The sequence below is a fragment of the Nannospalax galili genome, unplaced genomic scaffold, assembly GCF_000622305.1.
Source record: "Nannospalax galili isolate Female #2095 unplaced genomic scaffold, S.galili_v1.0 scaffold206, whole genome shotgun sequence".
Taxonomy (NCBI): Eukaryota; Metazoa; Chordata; class Mammalia; order Rodentia; family Spalacidae; genus Nannospalax; species Nannospalax galili.
In genome coordinates, this window is record NW_008358101.1 from 6,440,425 (window position 1) to 6,461,833 (window position 21,409).

The 21,409-nt window shown below is 37.1% G+C and overlaps 1 protein-coding gene across 12 annotated transcripts in view; it reads left to right on the forward strand.

The window, feature by feature from the left end:
- The window catches only part of Fam135a (family with sequence similarity 135 member A), a 99,995-nt gene extending 81,433 nt beyond the window's left edge, over positions 1 to 18,562 (forward strand). For all 12 annotated transcript variants that reach the window (XM_017795164.2, XM_008856282.2, XM_029557806.1 and 9 more), the window contains 3 exons: positions 2,843 to 2,953; positions 13,827 to 13,940; positions 17,131 to 18,562. In XM_017795164.2, the coding sequence (XP_017650653.1) occupies positions 2,843 to 2,953; positions 13,827 to 13,940; positions 17,131 to 17,336 (431 nt within the window). In that variant the 3' untranslated portion in view covers positions 17,337 to 18,562. The remainder of the gene's footprint in view (positions 1 to 2,842; positions 2,954 to 13,826; positions 13,941 to 17,130) is intronic.
- Positions 18,563 to 21,409: the final 2,847 nt, after the last annotated feature.

Genomic DNA, 21,409 nt, shown 5'->3' on the forward strand with positions numbered 1-21,409 from the left:
CATAGTAGTGCACACCTTTAATCCGAGTACTTGGGAGGCAGAGGCAGACAGATCTCTGTGAGTTGGAGACTGACCTCATTTACATAGAGAGTTCCAGGATAGCTGGGGCTATAAGGAGACCCTGTCTCAAAAAGACCCCCCCCCCAAAAAAAAGTTAAGTAGAAAAACCACCATAGACATGCCCACAGGCCAACCTGATCTAAACAGTCCCTCGTCTAGACTCCTCCCCGGTAGTTCTATATTGTGTCAGGTCATCAACCAAGACCAATCCTCATAGATCCTAGCTCAAAAGCCATGTCCATCTCCCTCTTTACCCAGCTCCTCCTTCCCCATACCTGCTCACACTTACAGCTTGCCTACCCTCTTATTTTTCTCAAACTCCAATAAAATACTCTTCGACTTCAAAAAAAACAATCACTTCAGAAAATAGTCTTATTGAGATGATGTTTGTAAAAATTCCCAAGAGTTTTTTGTAACCTTTTACCAGGCGTTGGTGGCGCATGCCTTTAATCCCAGAGCTTGGGAGACAGAGGCAGATGGATCTGAGTTCAGGTCCAGCCTGGTTTACATAGTGAGTTCCAGGGACTACAGGGAGACTCTGTCCCAAAAAGACCAAAAAATAAAAATAAATTCCCAAGAGCTTTTTGTAACCTTTTTTTCATTTAACTCTGTTTTCAGTAAAGGGTTTATCATATAAATAAGGTGTTATTGTCATTCTGTTATTTGAACAGGTAAATTAATGTAAAGTTTCAAAATGACTTTACATAGAATGTTACCTTTGGGTTTTGGTTTTGTAATAATTAAAACGTAAGTTAATCCAAAAAAAAGAAATTAATCCAAAAAAAAATAAAGAATATAAAAAATAAGACCCTAATTTTGATTAATGTCAATATTTTTTATTGAAATAGAGCAGATACTTGATTTTCCTGTTTGCTGACTTTATTTTTCCCTTAGACTCATTTAAAAGTCTTAATAGTCAGATTCCCACTTCTAGAATAAATTAGATTTCATTTTCTCTTTTTTTATTATTTCCTGAAACTCATTTTCAAGTCCAGTTTTCACCCTTTTCATTGATACCGGTTTCCTTTGTATCCCATTTCCAACTAATTATTTCAAAGCACAGGCAATTCTGTATTTTTACTTTCAAATAGATTACGAGGGGACTAGAGAGATGGCTCAGAAGTTAAAGACTATGCACTGCCCTTGTAAAGGACTTAGGTTCAGATCCCAGTACCCATACTGGGTGGCTCACAATCACCTCTAACTCCAGTCCAGTGGATTTGACACCTCTTCTCCACGCTACGGGCACCTTCACTTGGGTGTCCACAGACACACACATATAACTGAAGATGAAATAAAGCTTTGTTTAAAAAAGGAGAGATTATGAAGTTAGGCAAGGGGTGCTTGTGGTCCTCAGAAGCTAAAGCAAGGGGGATCATGAACTTGAAGGCAGCCTGGCCTTCATGGCAAGACTCTGTCAAGAAAGGGGGTGAAGCAGAGGGGGAAAAGTGGGGGAAGAGAGAATGATTAAATCCTTAAATAGCATGAAAGAACCCCACATGCACAGGATGTGATACTTTCAATTTCTTTCTTTGCTATACTTTTCCCCAGATATCCTTATGTCTGTCAGATTTTATCACTTAAGGAGTCTTTTCTTTTTTTCTCCTGTTCCCCTGTATAAGACAGGGAGCAAAGAACATGGAAGTAATTACCACACTCTTGAAATGATTGGAGTTTTATTTAATTTTTTATTACAGTGAAATTTGGTGTGTGTGTGTCTTTTTAAGACAGGGTCTCCCTGTAGCCCAGCTGTCCTGGATTCACTATGTAGACCAGGCTGGCCTCGAACTCACAGAGATCCGCCTGCCTCTGCCTCCTGAGTGCTGGGACTAAAGGCGTGTCTACCACACCCAGCAAATGTAATAAAAAAATTTTTTTTCTTGGTCTTTTTGAGACAGGGTCTCCCTGTAGCCCAGCTGTCCCAGAACTCACTATGTAGACCAGGCTGGCCTTGAACTCACAGAGATCCGCCTGCCTCTGCCTCTTGAGTGCTGGGATTAAAGGTGTGTGCCAGCACACCAGCTTATTACAGTGAAATTTTATTTAAATACGGGTTATTGAAAATATGAAGAAGTTAAATATGGGATTAAATAACATTGAACTATTATTACTATAAAATACTAACCAGGTGTTCCTTCCAAGCACTATTTAAGTTCATCTACTCTAACTTACTTGTACTTGTCTATAAACAGAAAGTTCAGTGCATAGGCATTGAGATCTGTTCCAGTTGAAGTTCTCTAAAAAGGTTTTTTTTTAATATTTTATTATTTTTTATTTTTGTGTATATGAGTGTAATGCCTGCATGTATGTAGTACACATGTCGTGCAATGCCGCAGAGGTCAGAAGAGGGCTTCGGATTCCCCTGGAACTGGAGTTAAGGACGGTTCATAGCGGCCATGTGGGTGCTGGGAATTGAACCCAGGTCTTCTGCAAGAGCAGTCAGTGCTTTTAACTGCTGAGCCATCTCTGCGGCCCTAATTTTTTTTTTAATGATTGAAAGTAGGATATCTAAAGATACAATGTTCCCAAGTTTGTTCTTTGTATACTATTATGTATTTCATTACTGATGGGATAAAAATAGCAAGCCCTCTATCAGTCACTAGTAACCTATAGATAAACTATGTATGTAAATTTGTTTATATTTGTTATAAGAGAATAGAAATATTTTTGAAATAAATTTGTATTGGGCAACAAAATGTTAATTTATGAAATATTAAAATTAATAACCTTGGCATATATTACTGTTTCCATTTATACTTTCATACCATATGTAACTCTCTAGGTCTCTGGTTCATGCAGAAATGGAAAAAATCAGGTTCTCTTTTGCAACTGACATGTCGAGATCATTCAGACCCTCGCCAAACTTTTTTATATAAGCTTAGTAATAAAGCAGGTAAGTGCATAGTACCGGTTTAGAAAATATGCATGTGTGCTAACAAATGATCAGCATATCTTTCTGCTGATTAAAAAGTATCATTCTATTGAATTTTGTGATGAAATAGTAAAATCTTAAGACTAAACAGCTAATTTCTTCATTTCTTCATGTGATTGTAACTTCACAGGTATCCTAAAATTTTCAGCATTTGTAGTTCAGTATTAGTTATGTAAGTATTTTTTATTTTATTAGTGTGTGTATGTGTATGACATGTGGGCACATGTATGCTACAGCAAATGTGGTGATCAGAAGAAAACTTTGTGAAGTTGGTTTTCTCCTCCTGTTTCCAGTGAACAGACTCAGGTCATCGACCTGCGCAGCAAGCACTTTAACCTGCCTGGCCATCTCACTAGTAATCTTTGTTTTTCAGTGAGGCCTCTGCTGTCTGGTTCTTCTACCTGTCCCCCACCCCAACCACTCATCCCCTTTTATAAACAGTCATACATTTTCGTTTCCTTTTTCATAGCTATCAAGCATTTCTGAAAAATATCAGAAACAGTACTCTTAATAGTTACTCCTTCTTTAGTTATTTATCTTAGAAGTTGATTTAGACTCTGTTCTATACCTGCACATATCCAAAACTTTGAGCTTGCTCTTTTTTTTTTTTTTTTTTTTTTTAAAGACAGGGTCTTTCTGTGTAGCCCTGGATAGCCTGGAACTCACTGTGTAGACCAGGCCGGCATCACAGAGATCCACCTGCCTCTGCTGGAATTAAAGGTGTATACCACCACGCCTAGCTTATTGAGCTTTCTTAGTAGCTGCTATTTCTCTGCTTTAGTTTGATCTTCATAACTTTTACATGGATTATTACTATAGCCTCCAGACTGGTTACCTCTGTCAGTTCCTTCTATCTGATCTCATTTCCTCCTTAAATAAAATGAATATTGGTCCTGTTTGAAAGTCCTTCGTGGTTCCTTTTGACTTTACATCCCAAAATCTGATTCTCTACAACTGATCTCAATGAACTCCTTCTAGTCAAGGAGTTCATTTCCTTCTAGTCATCTTTCTTACATGTCACATTAAATATATTTAAAATGGAACATTCTTGCCAGGTGTGATGGTGCACACTTTTAAACCCAGCACTTGGGAGGCAGAGGCAGGTGGATCTCTGTGATTTCAAGGCCAGCCTGGTCTACATAGTGAGTTCCAGGACAGCTGGGGCTACAGGGAGACCCTGTCTCAAAAAGACCGGGGGAAAAAAAGGAACATGCTGTCTTCTTTTGTTCTTTTAAAAATCTGTTCCTTCCTCTGAGTTACTGACTAGGGACTCTTAGAGTCATCTCTGAATCCCATATCAGTTATTTGCATATCTCCTGTTGTGACTAGTCTTTACATTTCCCATAAATACACTCAGTGTTATGGTTCCTTATAGTAAATACACAGTGTGATGCACATAAAGTCAATGAATGATCTTTCCAGTGTTATTTTTAGTGTTCAAAGGCAGTTTGAATATTACTTAGGAAGATAAATTCAACAGATGCATTCAATGACTGAGAGTCTGAAATTATTTGCATTTGTAAATATACTCTCTGACCTCTGGGTGTGTGTGTGTGTGTGTGTGTGTGTCCACAGAGCTGCATCCTTAGTACAAGCTCTGACCTTTTAAACCTGGTTTTTTGGTTTTTAGTTTTTGGGGGTTTTTTGGTCTTTTTGAGACAGGGTCTCCCTGTCCTGGAACTCACTATGTAGACCAGGCTGGCCTTGAACTCACAGAGATCTGCCTTCCTCTGTCTCCCAAGTGCTGGGATTAAAGGTATGCGCTACCACGCCCAGCTCTAAACCTGTTTTTATTCTCAGTACTATCACTCTTGTCCTCAGTGCTGCTCTTGGAACATTTGGTATAAACTGGATAGACCTAGTTTTTGAAAATTGTGTTTCTTTTGAGTTTTGTTTTAACTTCTTCAGCATTTTGCCTTAAGTGTTATTAACATGAGAGATTTGAAAACATTACATATTACTATCTGTTTTTAAAATCAATGAAAGAAAGTTCTTTTATAGGTTGTTTTTTATTTGTGAGGATAAAAATTACAGAGATGTTGCTTATAGTGCACAAAAATGTGTACTTGATTACAAAATTACAAAATGTTCTTACAAAAATCACATGGAGTCTGTATAGTAAAAAAGTTCATTGACACTATCTGGAACCATTATGTGTGACTTGGGAGTTTATTCCATTGCTGCTGACATGTTAGAAAATGTATGAAAGACTGAACTGAACATATTTATACTGTATTATATGAAGGAAATTAATTTTACTTAGCAATAATAATTATAAGAACATGGGAATATCAAAATACCAAAGAAAGTTTAACTATAAAATTTCTCTATACATTCTATACTTATGACCTTTCTCATTCAAACAATATTTGTTTCCTTGTGTGTATAGTTGTTAAAAGGTGTGAGATCATTTGTTATTGGATCATTTTTAAAATATTTTATTTATTTTTTATTTTATGTGTATGAGTGTTTTGCCTACTTGTATGTGAGCACACCCGTGTCATGCAGTGTCCACAGAGGTCAGAAGAGGGTGTTAGATTCCCTGGAATGAGGATTACAAATAACTGTTACCAACCATGTGGGTGCTGGGACTCAAATGCACATCCCCTACAAGAACTGCCAGTGCTCTTAACCTCTGAGCTATCTCTCCAGCCCCATGGTATCATTTTTTTTAAAGGACTGGTATTGTTTGCCTTTGAATACATGATAAAACTTAATCCATCTTTTGTTATAGCAGCCTAAAAACAGTTAAGAGGCAAAGTTGGACATAACACATGGGTATGAGTTACAATTTAAATTATAAGCATCAATTTCCTCTTTGGTAAATGCGAGTGATATGTGTACACCCCAGAAGATTAGTAAAAGGATTAGATGAGATATGTAAAGAGATTAGCATTCTGTGGCATATGAAACTTGATAAATGTTAGATTGCCAAAAATAGTTCTAAATAAAGATATAGAAATAGATTTGGGGGGCTGGGAAGATGGCTCCACAGTTAAGAGCCCTGGCTGCTCTTCCAGAAGACACCAGTTCTCTCCCCATCATTCACATGGCAACTAACAACTATCCCTAACTCCAGTAGAGGGGCTATGATGCCCTCTTCTGGCTTCTGCAGGCATTACATGGGTGCGCTTACATGCAGGTAAAACACTCATACACAAAAATAAACAAATACAAATTTTAATAGAAATAGGCTTTCATGGAGGTGGGAAGATGGTTGTGTTGGTAACGTGCTTGCCATGCAAGCATAAATCCCGAGTTCATACCCCTGACACCCCTCTAAAAACCAAATGTGACAGGCACATGTAATCCTGGGGCTGGAGAGATAGAGACAGAGGATCCTTGGGGCTTATGGGTCAGCCTGTCTGGTCCAGGTATGTAAGTATGTATGTATGTATGTATGTATAATACAATAATAGCTAATACCCGTGCAGTAGGTACCATTTAAATATATACTTACTATTTTATTTAACACTCTGGTGTAGGAGTATTATTGCATCCCTTAGATAGGGTTCAAAAATAGCCAATAAAAGCTATCATTAAAATATCAGAAGTAAAATATCCTTTTTGTAAATCTTGCAAAAAGCAGCTCTTTAACATCTTTACCAGCTGTTAAATTCTGACAAGTAAAGTATAACTCTTAAAGAGGTCTCCTGCTGTGTTACTGCAGCATTGCACAGGATAATGTTTTTCTTCAAAAGATTACAGAGGTATTTAATAATGGGTATCAGTTTTGACTTGTAAATGCATTTATACATTGTTTCTGAAAATGGAAAAGAGTTAATAATTAAATTTTTAGCAAGTAAATTCTTTCAAATGTATTTAAATTAAATAGAAGAACATAATTTTAGAATTAGAATATATCAATTTTTAAAAATATTTTATTATTTTTATTTTATGTGTATGCGTGTATGCCTGCATGTAGGTAAGTGCACCCATGTCATGCAGTGCCCGTGGAGGACAGAAGAGACTGTCAGATCCCCTGGAACTGGCGTTATGGACAGTTGTTAGCTGCCATGTGGGTACTGTGATTCGAACCTGGGTCTTCTGCAAGAACAGTCAGTGTTCTTAACTGCTGCACTATCTCTCCAGCCCCCAAGACTATATCAATTTTTAAAGCACAAGCTTTCTCAGCCTCAGCACTGCTGGCATCCTGGGCTGAGTAGTTCTTCCCTGTTGAGATTTATGTTCTGTTTAAGGATATTTAACATCCTCTCTAGCCCGTACTCTCTTGGCCAGTAGTAGACACACCCTTCTACCCACAATTGTGACAAGCAAAATGTCTTGAGATACTACTAAATGTCTCTGGATATAAAAATTTCCAGTTTAGAACCAGTGCTTTAGCCATTTCTAGAGAGTAAACATAAAATGACCCAATGTGGATTGCCTTTAAACATCAGAATTTTCAGGAAAAACAAAAAATGTGAGTGGCCAAAAGTCCTCTAAGTCTAAGATAATGAAGGTAAACATGACCATTGAGATATTCTTACAGAAATTATGTTAATATAGAGACCTTGAATGTCAAATTTAGCCTTTTTTCTTATATCCTATAAAATAACTAAAATGCTGGAGAATTTTTCTAGTTAAACAGTCATTCTATAGATTAAGGAATCTTGTTATACTTTTCCAAATTAAACGTAACTTCACCACAGAAATAGCCCTTTCAGGGACTGGTTAAAATACTGATCCACAGGACAGTGAACTAGGAATCAAAGATGAGTCTAGAATGTATGACTCCCCAAATTAAAATGTCATCCATTTCTTTGAGCCTGACTTAAACACAGATGAAGCGCTTCCATAACTTACTAGCATGTGTGCCGATATATGTGTGTGTAGGCAAATCATCATGCATATACATGTGGAGGCCCAAAGTTGATGTCAGCTGTCTTCCTCAGTCACTCTCTGTTGTATTTATTGAGGCAGGATCCCTTGCTGAGCCTGGAACTCCACAATTCTAACTAGTCTAGCTAGCCAGTTTGCCCAGGGAAGATCCCTCCACCTCTTCTGCTTCTTGAGTGCTGGGACTACAGACAGCTGCCACTTCTGCCCAGAATTCATAAGTTCTGTGGATTTGAACACCCACTTGTAAGCCAGTTGTTTATCCATGGAGCCATCTCCCCAGCCCCTAAAAAGCTAAAAGACTGATCAACTAAGATTTAAATTCATTTTTAGCATATAAGGAATCATATTTAGTATAACCACACTGTATATATCAGAATCAGAAGTTTTATGCACAATGAAACATTTGAGGGTAAAAGGGAGTCTTGGAAATCTTCTAATGTTTATTAACTTTGCATGTTGCACTGAGATTCTACATAACCATTGTATTCCATTAGGCGCTCAGTAAAGCAATAATTCTCAATATGACTCATTTTGGGGGGGAAGCGCAGTAGAATTTCAGCATGTAACTATTATTTGGAAAAGTGTGTGGGATATAATTTTACTTGGGAAAAATACAAAGCCCAATATTCTTTTTTGGTAAATTCCATTTATTATTTTTATATGTATATGATGGGGGGGTCATGTGTGTGCTAGAGCACAAGTCATGTGTGTGCTAGAGCACAAGTGTGGAGCTCAGAGAATGACTTTGTGGAGTACAGTTCTCTGCTTCCACTTTTATGTGGGTTTCAGGGGTTAAACTCTCATCGTCAGTTTTGTGTGGCGAGTGCCTTTACTCATCTCCCTGGCCCATACATTACTCTTATAAAAGGAAATGTTTCAAAAATCTGAAATTTATGACATATTTATAACAATCATGTAATCTGGCAAATACACAATTAAGTCATAGAACCCATACTTGGAGTTAACATGTTTTGTTGTTTATGCGTGAATAGTGTAATGTATTCTAATTGTAACAGTTATAGTATAATATATTACTGCTCAAAAAAGTAGACAAGAGGTCTACATAGTGAGTTCCAGACTAGCCAGGGTTACATAGTGAGACCCAGTGTCAAAAGATAAATAAACAGACAAGAAGCCGGTTATTCTCTGTGAGTTTGGGGTCAGCCTGGACTATATAGTGAGTTCCAGGCTAGCCAGGGTTACATAGTGAAACTCAAAGGCAAAAAATAAAATAAATGAATGAATTAATTAATGACAAATAGAAGAGGCAGTTACCATTTAAAAAATGTAAAAAGCAAATAGACATAGAAGCTTTTCAACTTTATAATCTGAGAATGTACATTTAAATAATAATTCCATCATTTTTCCCTGTTGGTAAAAATTTTAAAGCTAATATTCAATATTAATGAAATAGCCAACCAGCCATATATGCCAATGGTGGAAGGGAAAATTATATGACCTTTCCAGAGCATACATTTCTTAGGATTTTAAGAATAGGCTTAGCAGTTCCACTTCAGAAATTTTTTTTAATAAGAACTCACACAAGCATGAGGGTTATTCATTGTAGTGTTTTGTTTTAATGTCCGCTTGTCTGAAATGAATGATTCCATCCTAAATTTGCAATGATAGGTCATTAAGAAATATTAACATATAATCATGGAAATTCCATATTCATTTAGTAGTTGAAAGACTGAGGCACCTACATATGCACAACATTTAAAAGCTGTTACTAAATATTAAGTTTAAAAAGCAAACACAAGGGGGCTAGAGAGATGGCTCAGCAGTTAAAACACTGGTTGTTCTAGCAGAAGACCCAGGTTCGAATCCCAGCACCCACACGGCAGCTAACAACTGTCCGTAGTTCCAGGGGATCTGATAGCCTCTTCTGTCCTCCACAGGCATTGCATAACTACATGCAGGCAATACACAAATATACATAAAATAATAAATAAAATATTTTTAAAAAAATAAATGAGTAAATAAAAATAGACAAAATAGTATTTGTGGCAGTACTGTGATGCCAAGTATACCTTGAAAATTAAAAATCAACTTGTGTAAGGATGTAGCACTTTGACAAGAGTTCTTCCTGGCAAGTGTGAAGTCCTGAGCATCAATCTCCAAGCAGTCTGGTCAGCTGACCAATAAAATAATAATCTTGTGTAGCTAAGAAGGAGTTTGGGATGATAGGACTGGCCACTGTGCCTTATGCATAAACTGGACAGGTAAGAGGTAAAGGGAGAATACTTTTTATTCAGTAAGGAAAGCTAGCCAGTAAAATGGCTTGAATTCTGAAGATAAAAAAGGCACAGAGAAGAGGAGAATTATTTGTCTCCTATCTAGAACCCTTATCTTTATTTGTAGAAATTGATAATTTGTATAGCTTCCTTAAATACAGGACACTAAATGTAATTTAACACACTCTTCCTAATTGTTGTTTTGTTTACAGTCAGGGCATTCATAGCAAATGGTTGTGTTTTTAAGTACCATAGCAAAGCTGTTGTAAGGTAAACCAACAAACAGGGGTTATAGGTTGCTCCCAGCAGAGGGAATCTACCCAGTCACTTAAGAAATGGTAGGCATCCATTTCTGGGCCACCACAAATCTCTACATTCCATAGTTTTCCTCGGACTGCTAGTTGGCTTATACTCTTCAGCATTGGTTTCCATACTCATATGAAATAAAGCCATATTTTCAGGGAGAGAACATCTTAATCGCAAGCTGCTCTGTCTCTTGATCCCCTTTCTCTCAACTAAACCATCTCTAACCTAGATAAGAGCATATTTTAAACTAACACTTGGGGCTAGATTTTTAAGCTAGAGGCTTCTTAGCAAGTTTGAGTTAACAGGCCTGTGCTATAAATATTTGGGAGCTAGTATTGATCATTTTTTTAAAAAGGCATTTGTTTTGTAGTTTAAATAATTGGGGGGGGGTGCAATGGAGAGATGGCTTCACAAGTGAGAGCACTGGGTGCTCTTGTAGAGGACCTGGGTTTGATTCCAAGCACCCTCATGGCAGCTAACAACCATCCCTAACTCGAGTTCAGGGGATCTGATGTCCTCTTTTTTTTTTTTTTTAATTGATTGTCTGTGTGTGTGTGTGTGTGTGTGTGTGTGTGTGTGTATTTCATACAGAACATCTCAAACAATCTTAATCATCTTTCTACCTCCATCTACCTCTACTGGCTCCCTGCCCCCACTGGAGCCCATATCCTCTGTCATCCCTGTTACTGCCCACTACAGTACAGTATGCCTGTACATCATCCCTGCTACTGTTGTCAGTGCCCCCAGCCATTCCCCAGTGCAAGTCCATCCACTGAGTCTAGTCAGCCTATCTAAAGTCCCTTGTTTTAGGAAGATCAGCTCTTCTTTATCTAGCAGCAGTCTTTCAACTTGGAGTTTTAAAAAAGCTGTTATCACTGTTTGTATGGAGGCCAGTGAGTCCAGACAGCAGAAAGTGTCATATATGTCTGAAAACAAAGCTTTCTTCTGTCCCAAAGGGATCCCTCAGAAGAGGGGCTGGGGGCCTATATTCACATTACTTACAGAATCACTTCTACATAGTGATTGCCCTTGTTTTGACTAGTTTGTTGTAGACATAATGGCTTGAGATGAGTGTTGGTTTTTTATTATGTAAAGTCAAGCTACTTTGGGTCAAATAAGGCCTGAGAATCGGACTTTTAGCAACGTTTATGTCATTGCTAAACTTGAAAAAAGCAATTTCTATAGAGTATTAAGGAAAAATGATTTCTTAGAGTAGATTCTGCAGAGAATGGGTAAGGGAAGATAAGGCTGATAATAAAGAACATCTGAAGAATCTTACTATAAAGCAGTGCTGGGAAATAGTGTATGATTTCAGGAGAGTGAAGTCAGAGTTCAGCCTCCTGAGTAGATTTAATGGTGTAGATGGAAGATGTACCGTTTGTACTTTCATATAAATGGGCCGTTCAAAAGAGAAACAGTGATGCAAGAGAAAGGGGACAGCCACCAAAGTTTGTCTTTAAGTAGTCAAGGGAGAGTGAGGTAGTTTACATGTGCAAATGCCACATGAGAAGAATAGTCATCACCAGGGGGAATGTTTTACGGTGGTTGCTGTGTTAGGGTGGAAGCACGTTGGAAGCGCGTGTCGTTCTCAGTTCTGCCTTCCATATTCTCAAGCACACTGGAAGAGTGAAGAGTGAAGATGCTGGTGATTTGAAGAATGACAGTCATTTAGGCAGAGTATAAAATCAAACATTTTAGGTGAGCCTGCCACTAGCTGTGTCACACAGTTCCAAGAACTTTGTCCCTGTGATGCAGCATGCAGGCATCCTTGTGATCTACATTGTACTGTGGCCCTTTATGGAGAACCTTTTGGAGAAGTGAATAGAGTGAACTATGCTCATGTATAGGGCAGATTTTTTGTAGCTTGGGATGAAATTTTAGTAATGGTATTACTCTAATATTCAGAAGTTCAGTGCTTTGAACAGCTTGGACATGAGTGATAAATTTAGGATAATTTCATGTTTTTTCTTTATTCTTTTAAAAAATTAGAAAATATATATGCCCTCATAGTTACAGGGTAGCACATAAATTTCTTTCTAGAAATAGGTACAAAGAATGTATTTTCTTATCATATTATTTTACCTAATCTATTAATTAAAATATGAAGGTTCAGCTTCTTCCTTTGGAGTTACAGATCTAGCTCATTCAGTTTATGGACAGTGTGCCAAAAAGTTCAATTGGCAAAGTCATTTCTCATTGTAAAATACTCACGTCAAACTTAATTTTAATTTAAAAAAAAAGTTAAGAGTTCACACTGTGTGCTGTTCTCCAGAGACTTTAATATCCCTGGAGTCATATACTTTACTAAGATCTAAAATTGAAGAAAGTAGGAAAAGGATAAGTCATTTTTATATGAGGTTGGGACCAGAAATCAGTTTTCTTAATGCTCTGCATGCCCATTCATTCATGGAGAAAAGGGTTATCCAAGAAGTCACTATAGCCCAGTCTGAAGACCCATGCAGTGGGACATGTAGATGACCTCAAAGTATCACTGATTATATCATTGCAGAGGTGGAATGAATTTGCTTCATGAATGTGACAGTAAAAAGGAAAATATCAGTTTTTCTAAATATTTCTATAAAATATTAAATATGTAAATATAATTAAGTCCTTTATAAACATTTGGTTATTTCTGTTAGTGCTTAAGATTTGTGTATTTTCACATTGTTACCCGCAACTAGTGATAGCATCTAATGAGGAAAGGGGAAAATGGCCCTATTTTTAGCCTGCGTGATACCTTTCATGCAGTATTACCAGCCTTTGTATGGGTTCAGCCTTTTCAGAATCAGGATCCTTGAATTCCAAGATCTTAACTTAAACCCACCTACTTTATGAAGAAAACCAAAAAAAAAAAAAAAAAAAAACGGAAGGGGACAAAAGTCTGGGAATGGATCTCAGAACCCATTATTATTGTCACTAGGAAAAGCAGAGCATGTGTCCTTTTGATATGCTCAGCTAAGCAGAAAATAGGAACAGTGGTAGACAAGTGTGATAAGGGAAAACTTAAAGAAAAAATTTTCAATGGTTTTAAGTGAAGCTGGGAGTTATTTGGGTTTTTGTTGTTGTTGTTGTTTGGAAGGATATGATTTTATTCCTTTGGAAATATCTGTAAATTCTGCAATGGGCACCTTTAGAAGCCAGGAAGGCCATCATACACTTCCTACAGACCCTTGGACCACCACATCTATCTTTCAGTCCCCCCACGTCACCATGGCAGAGTCCTTGCTCTCATTTGGTGCACACATGGTTTTCCTATACCACAAAGATTACATACAGTGAAGCTGGCTTTTTCTGGAGTATATCTAGAAATTTGAAGAGTAAATTTTTAAAGTATTTATAAAAAGTTGTAAACTTACTGCTGAGGAAATTTAATTTTTATTTAATATATTAGTTTTAAATCTGTTATAAATCTGTTATAAATTGCTTTATAATTCAATATTTTCTACTCTTAGGGCTTCATTATTTCAAGAATGTTGTGCTGGTAGGATCACTACAGGATCGCTATGTTCCATATCATTCTGCCCGCATTGAAATGTGCAAAACAGCCTTGAAGGACAAACAGTCAGGTAATGGAGTGAACTTAATGTGTTTCAAGGAGGTGTATCGATAAAAGAACTTTTTCTCAAATGTCCCATGTAGTCGCCTCTCTTCTTTCCTTTTATTTACTTTTCCCTCTTCTGTTATTAGCAGCTGTCCTTTCTCCCATTTTTTTTTTCAGTTCCTTTTCCTGCTCTGTGAGTTGTCTGAACTCTAATTGAACTCTCATTATAAGTGCTTCTCCGTTTTGCTGTCTCTGAAGTAACCTGAACTTTGATTTCCTCTTCAATATTGGATTTGGTTGTTATGGTAGCAGCCATGCTGTATGGTTTGTGTGTGTGTGTGTGTGTGTGTGTGTGTGTGTGTGTGTGGAGAGAGAGAGAGAACTGTTTTTTTTTTTGTTGTTTTGTTGTTGTTTCTTTGTTTTCATTTTTTGAGACAATTCACTGTGTAGACCAGGCTGACCTTGAACTCAGAGATCCTCCTGCCTCTGTCTCCCAAGTGCTACAATTGTAATTGTACAACAACTAAATGATGATAGTGAATGGAGTTTATTTATTCCTTTGCTAGTTGTTAACAATAAAAGGAATCTAAATCATAACTAGTTAGAGCTATTAGGCAACTTGAATCTTGTTGCTTATTTTATAACTAAGGCTCAGAGCTACTAAGTGGTTTATCCAAAGACAGTGTTGGCAAATACAAGCTTAAAGCAAGAATCTGATCTTCTACCTCCCAGGATTGTCTCAAGGTTTTATTTTGTTTTGTTTCTTTTCTTTTTAATGAGACTCATTTTAAGCCCTTAGTTGTCTTCTTCCACATTATGATAGTGAAGAGCTCCTTATGATGGTGACTTTCATACACATTTGTATTAGTGAGGCTTTGCATGGTACCACACATGGTACTCCATTCACTTGACATTTATTATAAACTTGTGACACCAGAGTAACTAGAACCTACTTAAGGGGAAAATGGAAAAGATGTCTAGATGGGTAGGTAAAGCTAGGTAAGTGTTCTATATTTAAACAATGCAATTCTGAGCTACCAGAAGCAGAGGTTACTGACTTAAAAAATGTTGTCTTTTTAAAACATACCTTAAAAATAACATGGAACCAGAAATCCAGTTTGATTCACAGTGAAAATTAAAGATGGGAATGAAAAGGTTTTTTTGTTTTGGGTTTTTAGTGAGCTTATGGTACTAATCTTTCTCTTAAATGCCTGTTTCCCTTCTTGGTTCTCCTGTGCATGCTTTTTGTTATTCCTGAGGACAGCACCCTGCTTTTCAGAAACGCAGAATCTACCCCTGAAATTTACTGCTTCCACAGGAACATTAGTTACTTACCCATCAGAGATAAGGACTACATAAGCATTATAAACAGTGACTTTGCTCCTTAAGATAATTTGTACATTTATGTACAAACGTGTATCTAATCTTTTATGCCTAGAATGATCTGCTAAATCCTTTATACGAATTGACTCACAGAGCAAAATCGAGGTTTTATTTGTCTGTTTAGCATACAAAGAAATGGGTTTCATTGTGTCATTTCCATGCATGAGTACCATTATGCTTTGTTCTTGTCTGCCCCCCATCTCCCTCTCCCAACCTCCCTCTCCCCCTCCTACTGATCCTCTTCCCCTTTCTGCTTTCCTGAAGCCTATTCCAGTACCCTCTCGTTCCCCTTTTCCCATCACTTTAGTCCTCTTCTCTCCTTTCATAGTCCCCTTCCCCAAAAGTACACAAAGAAAATGTGGTACATATTCAGCTATAAAAAAGAATGAAACCATAATATTTGCAAGAAAATTAATGAAACTAACACCATTGTGTTTAGCAAAATAAACCAGACTCAAAAAGAAAAATGTCACATTTTCTCTTATATGAGGAATCAAAACTTAAATTTACATATATAATATATGTATGTATGTGTGTGTGTATATATATATATATGCAGGACATGAAAACATTCCATTACCAGCTAGACTATAAAGTATTTTATTTTGTTCCATCAAAATATTTCATCATGGGGCTGGAGAGATGGTTCAGCAGTTAGGACTGTTAGCTCAGTAGTTAGTGTGTGTTGCAGGGCTGGAGAGATGGCTCAGCAGTTAAGAACACTGGCCGTTCTTGCAGAAGGCCGGGGTTCAAATCCCAGCATCCACAACTGTCTGTAACTCCAGTTCCAGAGGATCTAACACCCTCTTCTGACCTCATGGGCATTACATGACACGGGTGCACTTACATACATGCAGGCAATACACTCATATACATAAAATTAAAAAAATAAAGAAAAAAAAAGAGAGTGTTTGTTGCACTTGCAGACAACCTGGGTTCAGTTCTCAGCACCCACATGGTAACTCCGTCATCCTCTTCTGCTCTCGCCGGTATACATATATACATACATACATGTAGGAGAAACACACACATAAAATAAGTCTTTTAAAATTTTTAATGATTAGCTTATTTTATTATAGGTTAGCAGTTTATAAGTAAGTAAATTTGTTTGACTAGATAAGTGTTATGACTACCCATTTTCTATAAACAGTCCTATTTTAGGGGGCTGGAGAGATGACTCAGTGGTTTAGAGCACTGAGTGCTCCTGCAGAGGACCCAGGTTCGATTCCCAGAACCCACATGGCCATGCTGCCATCTTCAACTGAAAATGATACACAGCAACACTTGTAGTATGCCAGATGTCATGGCGCACACATAAAAGACTCCACCTTCTGACCTCTGTGGGCATTGCACAACACGGGTGTATTTACACACATGCAGGCAATACACTCATGCACATAAAATAAAAATAATAAATCAAATGTTTAAAAAAGAAACAATTTTATTTTAAACTTTTTAAAATTAATTTTTGTTTCTTATGTGTATGAGTGTTTTCACTGAATGTATGTAAGTGCACCCATGCATACCATGCCCACAGAGTCCAGAAAAGGGCATCGGATCCCCTGGAATTGGAGTTCCAGATAATTATTAGCCTCCATGTGGGTGCCAGGAACTGAACCCGGTTCCTCTACAAGAGCAGCCAGTGCTCTTAGCCATCTCTCCAACTCATTTATAAAACAATCTTAAAATCATAGCTGAAGAAAAAGAAAACCTTCTAAAGATGCTTTTTTGCTTTGTATGGAAATGATACAAATGTTACAAATTATAGAAAAGTTGGCATAGACCTTTTCAGTTACTTGTACAGTTTTCCTTTTCTTCTATTTGTTCTATAGGACAAATCTATTCAGAAATGATCCACAACTTGCTTCGCCCAGTTCTGCAAAGCAAAGACTGTAATTTGATTCGATACAATGTCATCAATGCATTGCCCAACACGGCTGATTCACTCATCGGGAGAGCTGCACACATAGCTGTTCTTGATTCGGAAATATTTTTAGAGAAGTTCTTCCTGGTTGCTGCCCTCAAATATTTCCAGTAGGACGAAAGCATTGTTAGAGACTTAATAATTACCTCATTCAGCAGTGATTTAAATACTGTATTATAGTTATGTAGATGCTAAGTTCTAAGACATATTTATACCTTTTTATATGGAAGATAATTTATATCATCCATGTGTAGAGCCCTTTAAACATCATCTTTACTTTCTAGGTAATGTGGCTGTGCAATATTTTTTTTAATTTTATCTTTTTACTTTTCTATTACTTTTTCATATATTTTGCTACCTAAGTATTTCAGTGAAACTTTAAGCCCATATGTATGTCTGATCATTTGTTATTGACGTCTACAATCCTTACTCAGACTTCAACATCGTATTAAAGGCTGTTAACTGCTAGAATAGCATGGGATTTTAAATTTTCTAATTTGGGACTTTTAGTTAACTACAAATTTTACTTTTAACACTTTACTGTGTTTTAACTGGAAGTAAAATAATGGCTGCTAAAATATATTTTTGAAATCTATTTCTTTAGTCCTAAAATAACAACTACATGTGTTCAAACCAGGTAGTTCATACATGACAATGTTATAAAGGTTTTCTATAAAATCATTACTGTTGCTATTAAACATATGTCATTGCCTATTAAAATATGTTTTTTACTGATAATTTCAACATTATTTCTCATATTGACTTTTGTTACTGGAACTTTTCTTGTTCATATTCATAGCATATAAAGATTTTTGAATGTCCCATGCCTTGATTTGGTTGAAGTTTTATTAAATTTGGTAATGTTGCTTGAACTTTGACAATATTTCTTTAACCTTTTTCATGGACTTCCTTCTATGTACATAATTAAATGTTAAAACTTATTACTTTTATGAATTTAGATAATTTTTAAATAATATTAAAATTTATCCATCTGAAGAGTCATGTAAATAAAATAATTCGGTTTAAAATTGGAGAAATAATTTACGTGTTTGGTAATACAGATGCAAATGTTTTTGCTACATGGAGATGTTGAGTCTTTTGATTTTTCTAAAGGTGCTGAACAGCATTGAATTCCCTATTTTCCTTCCCTGTTTTACTGGTGAAAATAATCATGCACTAAGGGTGGATGGAAGGTCTGTTTGCATTCACCAGTTGTAATGGACAAAAGGTTTTTGTAAGTCTGTATCATGTATAATTGATGCATGTTTATTTTTAGTATCATGTTAATTGCCTCTGGTGTTAATAAATGTGCAAATGCCTATCTGGAGGAACAGCTAAAACATTTATTATCCTTTGCTTGCTCTTAGAATACTAGAGATGCAGTAGTATACTGCATGACATTGTAGTCAACAATGGACTTACACGGTGGCATACAGTATGTTGCCTCGGTATGTCATAGGCTAATACCATCTCAGTTTATCTAAGTACACCCTAATGTTGACATGGTGCCCAAATCTCTTCTCAGAATGTTCCCCCATCATTAAGTGACAAATGACTATATATACTTTTCATTTTTAATTAGATATATTAAATTAATTCTCTAGATCAATCTTTTGTATATGCAAGTAGTTAAAAGAATTTTACTGATGGTATTTTTTAATTATTTACTTTTTTAAAATACTCAATTTACTAATAAATATATGATAATATATAATTGGAAAACAAATATATCCATTATCCACCACATATTTTTGCTGTACATTTTTCATCTTATAGATTAGTCCTCAATTTGAAATATCATGGATCTTGTATGTTTGAATGCCTCTGGCTTAAGAAAGGACTCATTCATAGCATATAAATAATATTTAAGAGAAAATTTCTCTTAGGATCATATTTGACTGGGTTTTGGTTATTTCAATACCATTTTAATTATGTCAGTGATTGTGGTTTAAAAGCTAACATTTAATTTCTGATTTATCATATGCCTTTACCTCCAGATTGAGGTTGTGATGGATGAGGTGGTACCCTGAAGGAGATGGGAAATGGTTATCTGACATGGTGTAATTGATTCAATGAGTCTCATCAAAGTATACCAGCAACAGTTCTTCGTTGCAAACAGTAAACAGTTATGATTAACTTAAACTGATTATGAGGGTACTGGTGGGTAGGGGGGTATAAAGATGATTAACATTGTTTGAAATATTCTGTATAAAATACACAAAAATTTAATAAAAAACAAACAAAAAAAACGGTGTGATTGGAAGAATAGCAGGTTCTTCACAGAACTGATGAGAACAAGGATTGGGAGGCAGACGCCAAGGGAAATAGCTGACCAAATTCCCAGTAAGTTTTGACCATAGATAGAAAGAGTGGAAGATGGTGTGTACTTCCACTGGCAAAGAGGCCAGTGAAAACTGGGTGTCAGATACTTTTGGTTTTGTCTTTTTTTGAAATACAGTCTCCTGTAGCCCCAGCTGACCTATAATAACTCACTATGTAGACCAGACTGACCTCAAACTCAGAGAGATCTGCCTGCCTCTGCCTCCCTGAGCGCTGGGATTAAAGGTGTCACCACCACGCCCAGCTTCAGATACTTATTTACATAACTCCCTCCAGTTTCAGAGTCTGATGGGAATGTCCACCTGACCAGTGCTCAGGCTCTTGGGTGTGGAGGGCAGCAAATGCATCTGATCCATTGAGCTTCCAGAGAAGGAATTGGGCAAATCTAAAAAGAATCCTGCTTCTCTTGCAGAAGTGTCGCTTTGTAAGTCCTTGAATATCTACAGATGCTGTGCTGCATGAGTAGTGTGGTCCAGTTTGAGCTTTGGAGTCAAGTTGATCCTGGGTACTAACACAGACTGACCTCTTTGTAGGTCTGGGACTTGGGACAAATTCCTTGATTTAAAACAGTCATTTAAACCTCATCTCTCAGAAAAGGCAGAATGATATTGATTGTGTAGTAAATGTCGATTTCGATCATTCCCTGTAAATGTGCCCTTACCAATGAGCTTTGCCAACTCTTTCCATGGAGACAGAATTGGTTTCTTAAATCCTGGACCTAGGCTTCCCTTATTTTCACTGTGAACAGGAAAGAAGAGAGTAGGGGTTGGGAGTGTGCTCGCCCAGCATGGGCCTGGTGGCACATACGTGTAATCACAGCACTTGGGAGTTAGAGGAAGGTGATCAGAAACTCAGGGTCATCCTTGGCTACACAGTGAGTTTGAGGGCAGCCTGGGATATATAAGACCCTGTCTCAAAAAAAATGAAATTTAAGCCAGGTGTGGTGGCGCTTGCCTTTAATCCCAGCACTCAGGAGGCAGAGACAGGCGAATCCCTGTGAGTTCAAGGCCAGCCTGGTCTACATAATGAGTTCAGGCCAGCTAGAGCTATAGGTGTCTCAAAAAAGACCAAAAAAAAAAAAAAAAGAAATTTAAAAATTCAATGAGTGTAACAATGGAGCAGTTGTGGACCTACTTTAACAGATCTTGAACGTCTCTGCCTTCACCCCCACCCCAACCATCTCTGCCCTCTCCCTGAGACTAGCCCATGTTAACTGCAGGAGGATGAAATACCATGACCAGAGTGCCACAGTGATCAAACAGCTCTCCTGGAGTCCTGAGAAGCAGAGCTGCCTGGACAGCCAGCATAACACATGCCTGAGGAACCAGCTAAGAAGACCGTTCAGCAGAGCTCAGCCTCATGTGGGCTCAATCTTAAAAAATTCAGTCATGAACTAGTGTGGGGAGGAGACTTGGTATGCTTGATAGCTAACCAGTAAATATCCAGGTGCATATAGAATGCTAAGACAGAATGATCTGTTTATTTGAAATTGTCTTTATTAGCACTGTGCATGTTATAAGTACCACTTCCCTTTTTCCTTGTGTTAATGTTGAATCTTGTAAGGCTATTTTTGTTCTAGAGAAATGTGTGTAGACAGTTACACAGGTTATTGGTGCTAATAATCACACTGTACACCACTAAAGGAAATCGTTGATGAGGGTTAGTAACAAGTATTTAGGTAATAATTTTATGTTGGTCACATACTGAAGTGATAAAATTTTAATACACTGAATTAAAAATTATTATGGTTGCTGGAGCCAGCAGCTTGCCTGGATAAGTTTGGCTGCTGCGCCCACTGTGCCTTGACTCCCCCAGCTTCATTTACCCTCCCAGCTCCCCCATGCCAT